Here is a 6,388-nt window from a genome sequence, read left to right as displayed (position 1 = left end):
ATTCCTTTCACTCATTTAAATCGCCCGATCTCAAGAGTAATTCTCAGTGTCTCCTTCCCTATGCAGAAATCATTCGTTCTAGCTGAACCAGTCCGATAAGTTCGGAGGGCACACGGGGAAGTGCTTCAATTGAGATCTTAGACATATAGCAATATTCCACCGTGGCAAAAACAATGAACTTTTATCTTCATGAAAAAAAACGACAATCACAAGCCTTTCTTTCAACAGGTGTGAAAATGTGTGTGATTGAGAAGGCGACCTATGCAGGCCACCGCTATACTCAGAAAATAGCTTTGTATTTTTGCGTTTGTGTTGACCCCGTGGTGTGAGTTGCATGCAAGTTTTCTACTTCCATTGAACTTTGGGGATAGTCAAGATTGTGGCTCAGTTGTCACAATTGGCCTGTCATGTCTTGTGGTGTACTTTTAACTGGGACATAGGAAAGAATGGGTTACATTTAAAGGGTTTACAGTTTTCTTATTATCAATGTGGGTTATTGCTCATACTGTAGGATTACTGTAAGGCAAGCATTGAAGCAAAAGGTATTAATTGCCTTTAACATATTGTAACCCTCATATGTCACATATTTTATTATTTACAAAAACCTGAAACCCTTCCGGATCATAAAGTACAATGTGTTAAATGGGGGAAATAGATGCCAAATAACACGGGGAGGTTGTAGGAATACACTCTTCATGAAAAACCGCACTGATGATGTTGTCTTATACTCAGCAAATCGCTTCTTCATTCTATGAGAAAAAGTCTTGTCTCTGAGGTCGTTTTCTTGAGTGATTTGGTCTGACATGCAATTGTTTTTGTCACACCCTGGAATTTTCCACTGTCACAGTTTAAATAATTCTGACTCACTAATAATTAGGGACTTCAAAAAAGTGTCTAGCCCCATCACAACGGGTTTGTTTAAAGTTCAAGTCCTTATCACAATGAAAAGGAGTTTTCAAAACAACACACAAAGGACACAGCTCTCGAAAATCATTAGTTTGAAATGTGGATTCTTCTAGTTTTTTCCCCTTCTGAAAACTTGGCATTCATATTGTCCTACTCTTATGCCAAAATCTATTTAGAGCTTCCCAGAAAGGATTCAGGCCATGGTCAATTACAGTAAATTTGAGGAATTATACTCCATCATGAATACCCGAGTATACAGTATGTGCTTATTAGTTCTATTAGGGGTATAGTCGTGTGAAGGTAGAGTTAAACTGAGTTAGCCTAGTTTTCTATCTGGTATTTTTTTCATCTTTATCAGAATAGAGATCCATTTACATTTTAAAATGATATGCTTAATATGAATTGACCTATTAATTGACTCCCTGGACAAATTTGCAGAATCTATAAAAGTGTCTCCTGGAAAAGCTTGCACTTTTCCACTTCAACTGCACCAGCAACACAGGTATGTATTTATGAAGCAATTTTGTGCTGAATATATTTATAAAGATATTTAACAACTGTTTGAGGGGGTAAAATGAGAAATAGACTGTGACAGAACATTGAGACATGATTCCTCTTTTTGGTGCTGGCCAAAGGAAACATGCAGTTTTTCATTTTGCAATCTTTTCATTGGGAGGAAGTTGAAAGCATGACTGCTAGTGGCTTACAGGGACAATTGTTGCCTAATTTGTCACAAGTAAAAAACATTTTTACAATAGTAGAAATTTTTGTATTCCATAAGAGAGTAGAAACACGAAATTATGGGTAAATTAAACAATTATTTTAGTTACACAAGGTCACTAATCCATAATCAGACTATCAAAGATTTTACTGCTCCCCAAGACAGAAGAGAGAGAGATTGAAAAATAATTAATTCTTGCCTTTATCCAGACAACTGCTATGAGTGAGTAAATTACTGAATGAAATTTAAAAAAGACTTGAACAGAATTGATAACATAATCAGTACAATTGTTTGCTGGCATCAATAAAAAAATACAATAAATTTAACATAAACTCACATTGAGACATATCTTACTTACTTATTGTACCATTATTTTAATACCAAATGGCATTAATCTTAAGTACACAATATACAATATTTATAAATACATGTTCACAAAAAGCAAAACGAAAAATTTAAAAGGGTCATTTACAGAGTTTGACAAGTATTGCACAGATAAACTGACATCCTGTGTTTGTAAAATTATGAAATACATAGAGTATATGAATATCTACAAAGACTGACACCACCCCATACATTTTAAATATCAGGAGGTATTATTTTCACACATTTTCATTAATATGTCAATTTGGTCTTTTGACTCCAACACACACTGAGAGCTGTTGGTCTGATTGCTTTGTCTCTTGGACACAAAGGACACCTCTCTATTGCCCTCGCCTGGGGATGTGCTGGAGATATGTCGGAAGAGCTTCTGGATGCCGGTGTCACGCAGGGAGCTCCTGAAGGTGCGAGCGGCAAACATGTAGAGGATGGGGTTAACAGTGCTACTGATGAACACCATGGCTCCGGCAATGAAGGTCATGGTGGTCCTGACGCTCTCCAGAGTTGCTGCAGAGGATTCTTCAATGGCCAGGATTATGAGTGAGAGGACATTTCCTATGTGATGAGGTGTCCAACAAATACCAAACACAATCACAACACTGGCAATGAGGACAGTAGACTTGCGCTTGGACTTGAAGTTCATCTGGGTGATCCGGCTGCACAGGCAGCCATAGCAGACCACAAGGATGGAGAAGGGTAATATGTAGCCCACAAGTGTCTCTAGCAGCACACAGACCAGCTCCTGGGTGACAGAGGTGTAAAGCCGATACAGGCATTGCTCCTCACCAGATTCCGCTTCCACAACCTGAGTTGGGATGACGGGGATGCTGAACAAGAATGCCGCAGTCCACAGAGTGAGCAGTACTTTATTCAGAGCCTTTTTCCTTTTCCAGCCAGCTGAGGCAAAAGGGTAGCGCACAGCCAGAAAACGTTCCACGCTCATGAGGGTTATGAGGAAAACGCTGCTGTACATACAGGCATTGATCATGAACACCATGGCTTTGCAGGAGGCCTCTCCAAACACCCAAGAGTTGGCAAGGGAGTAGATCCACACAGGCAGAGTGATGAGGACCAGCAGGTCGGCAGCAGCCAAGTGCAGGATGAGCACCACTGTGTGGGAACGTTGCTTGACATGTCTGAGGATGGTCCAGATAACCAGAAGGTTCCCTGGTGCTCCTACCAGAAAAGACAGACCCAGGATCACACAAACCACAGCTGTTCCACCGTCGAACTCCTCAGGGGCCATTTCCTCTGAAGGAGACAGCTCAGTGGAGTGGTTCATGCTGAAAGTGTATGTGCTGACAGTGGTGTCTGCACAAAAAGTAAAACAAAATGCTGTACAAGCAAGTCTTCACTTCCCTTTAAGAAAAGGCTGCACATGCAGGGTTTCCTCCCTGGCCTATTTGAGACACAGAGAGGTGATTCATGCATGCTTCATACGTCCATTTTTCACCTCAAACCATGATAGGGGTGAAACAAATCTGTTTAGAAGAGTTTTAGATAAGTAACAGAAAAATAATTTGATAGAAATGGTTTGATCTAAAAATGAAATAACTTCAGCTACTCCATCAGATGTTAACAGAGATGATTTAATGACCATGTGAATTAGAAAAAAAGTTGATGGTTTCTTATCAAACTCTCAATTTTAACTAGACGGAGAACCACAGCAACGGAGTTATTTTCCATCTACTTGCTCGTTGCTTTGATTTGGAGATATGTCAATATAATTTAGAGTAAAAACAAAATGCTTCATTAATTGTTGCAAACAGAGTATACTCATACAACAATGGAGTAATTAAAATTTTCAAATTGTCAAAAATTTCAATTACAATAATACAGTATTATCAACAGCGCGGAACATGTAAAGGTCACAGTTACATGTTTGCTTATAGTAATACTCAAGAGTAAAACTGAAACAAGGATGAGAAGATATGGTATCTGTTAATGGTATCTGTTAATTATAGACTTTCAAAACCTCAGATCATATACAGTCCTCGATAATGAAGTGTAGTCTGTTATTTAACTGCAGAAGACAAATATCACATTTTCACAAGGGGATTCAGTTTTTCTCACACAGGTCAGACATGAGCTCTACCTGTGTATTTGCTGCCCTCTGGCTAGTCTGCTGTTGTACTACCAGTTCCATGAGTTTGTTGGCGTGTATGGCCATTTCCTGGAACAGCCTGACCAGTCGGTACTCCTCGAGACTCCCTCGCAAGTTCCTCGCAAGGAAGACGTATATCACAGGATTCAGTGTACTGCTAATGAATGCAAGGGCACCAGAGCAAAGGATAAAACTCTCCGGCACACAATCGTGTTCTCTGTCTGATCTTAAGATGCAAACCAGATCAATAATGTTGATGATATGGTAAGGAAACCAGCACACAAAGAAGGCAATAACCACTGTGTGGACAAGAACCAAGGATTTCTGTTTGGAGTTGTAACTCATTTTCCTGAGTTGGGCTGTAACCAGACAGTAACAGATACTAAGAATGATTAATGGAACTACGAAGCCCCCCAAGGTCTCCAGGCACAAAAAGACAATCGCTTGAGTCACAGAGCCGAAGTCCCTGATGAAACACCGCTCTGTTCCATCATTTTCATCCAAAGGCTGGGTAAGTAAAGCAGGTAGTCCTAGAAGGAAAGCAAGGAGCCACAAAAGTACGAGACATCTGTTCATTACACTTTTGGTCTTCCAGCGCATCATCAAAAATGGATGGCAGATTGCAAGAAATCGCTCTACACTCATAAGGGTGATGAAGAAGATGCTGCTAAACATGCACACACTGATAATGTACACTAAGGCTTTGCAGAAGGCCCATCCAAATGACCAGGTGTGTACCAGGGAGTAGATCCACAGAGGCAAGGTGATGAGGACCAGCAGGTCCGCAGCAGCCAGTTGCAGGATGAGCTCCACGGTGTGGGAGCGTTGCTTGACACGTCTCAGGATGGTCCAGATCACCAGAAGGTTCCCTGGAGCCCCTACCAGAAAGGACAGGCTGAGGATCACACAAGCCACTGCTCTCCCACCATCAAACTCCTCAGGGGCCATTTCCTCTGAAGAAGACGGCTCAGCTGAGAGGTTCATTCTGCAAGTGTGCTGACAGTGTTGTCTGCATGAAAAGAAAAGAAAGTGCTGTACAAGCAAGACTTTGCTTCCCCTTATGGATAAACTCAACGGGAAACTAGGTTTCTCTGTTCACAGTTTACGAGTCACAACCATGATTTCACATATTTCTGATTGCCACATAATGATTTACTTTGCATGGCAAAAACAAAGGTCAAAGGTATTTTATATTTGTTATCAGCTGACACAGAAAGAGAGTATGGCAGCTGAAAAACAGTCACTTTACCAGTTGGCAAAAATCCTTAATTTTACTTACTTACCCAAAAAGCATGCCATATATTTTCCCTTTCCACAGATGAAGCATGAGCAGACTGTCACCTCCGACATCATTAAATGTTCTTTTTTGATAGAGACATTTTTGAGTACTAATTAATTTGTCTCACAGCTAAATGGCCTAAAAACTGACAATTTCATAGTAACACTATAAATCACCAGTGATGTCACAGCAGATGTGATAGCTGATAAAGAAACTTTACACTTTATTTGTATATGCCTATTTCCACAAATAGAAACTAAAAATACATTTCTTTCCCTAACCCTAACCCTGTTTACTGCATGTTCTGTACAAATATACAATTAATATCAAGGATCACACACTGAATGTCTAGACAAAAATCCCATCACAGAAACAACATTGTCATTCACTTGAAATTAAAGAAATACATTCAAACACAAGTTTAATCAACATCTGTTTGACAATGGCCCAAAGCAATTATAATCATTGCATGGCTACAGTGCGTCATTACCTGTTAATACATTTCTCTTATTTTGGCCCAATAAATGTAAACGCAAGACCAGGCAATTTAAACCTTCCCATGGAGGGTGCTGGTGTTGATGCGAGACTTGGCAACAAACTGCAAGAAACTTTCAGACAAACGCTGTCATGATGGGATCATGGCAGCCCTCCTCTTCCCCTTTTGTGTCATTGTTTGTTTTCCCCTGTGTGTAATCCTGCATGTTTCTCCCCTGCTCTGTGTCTGTGTCTGTCTGTGTGTTGGTGGGCGTGGCTTCTCCCTGCAGGTGGCGACAGTTGTAGATCATCACTAATCATTCCCCCCCAGTATAAGAAGACCGGCCTGAGATCCACTCGTCGCCAGATCGTTCAGTCAGCAAGAGCGGTATCGTTGTTGTGACCCTGGCTCCAGTGACCTCTGTCATTTTCCCAGTGTCCTTAGCTTGTATAGCCAACTCTTCCTTGTGTTCTTTTATTGTAGTTTTCCCTCGTTGCTTGCCTCAACCATTCTCCCTGCCTG

General features: G+C 40.7%; 2 protein-coding genes across 2 annotated transcripts; both read right to left on the bottom strand.

Moving 5' to 3' along the window:
* Positions 1-1,810: 1,810 nt before the first annotated feature.
* LOC118302591 (leukotriene B4 receptor 1) lies at positions 1,811-3,432 on the bottom strand. The gene has a single exon (XM_035628864.1). It carries the CDS (start codon positions 3,288-3,290, stop codon positions 2,214-2,216), a length of 1,077 nt encoding a protein of 358 aa, XP_035484757.1. The 5' UTR covers positions 3,291-3,432; the 3' UTR covers positions 1,811-2,213.
* A 146-nt stretch (positions 3,433-3,578) lies between these two features.
* On the bottom strand, positions 3,579-5,168 carry LOC118302592 (leukotriene B4 receptor 1-like). Its single transcript, XM_035628865.2, has one exon. It carries the CDS (start codon positions 5,094-5,096, stop codon positions 4,068-4,070), a length of 1,029 nt encoding a protein of 342 aa, XP_035484758.2. The 5' UTR covers positions 5,097-5,168; the 3' UTR covers positions 3,579-4,067.
* Between the last annotated feature and the right edge of the window lie 1,220 nt (positions 5,169-6,388).

Source organism: Scophthalmus maximus, chromosome 4, assembly GCF_022379125.1.
Source record: "Scophthalmus maximus strain ysfricsl-2021 chromosome 4, ASM2237912v1, whole genome shotgun sequence".
Taxonomy (NCBI): Eukaryota; Metazoa; Chordata; class Actinopteri; order Pleuronectiformes; family Scophthalmidae; genus Scophthalmus; species Scophthalmus maximus.
Note: the sequence above shows the minus strand (reverse complement) of the source record. Positions and strands in the feature narration are given on the sequence as shown.

Excerpts from the sequence above, each read along its gene's own strand:
- LOC118302591 (XM_035628864.1), bottom strand. The coding sequence starts at position 3,290 with ATGAACCACTCCACTGAGCTGTCTCCTTCAGAGGAAATGGCCCCTGAG.
- LOC118302592 (XM_035628865.2), bottom strand. The coding sequence starts at position 5,096 with ATGAACCTCTCAGCTGAGCCGTCTTCTTCAGAGGAAATGGCCCCTGAG.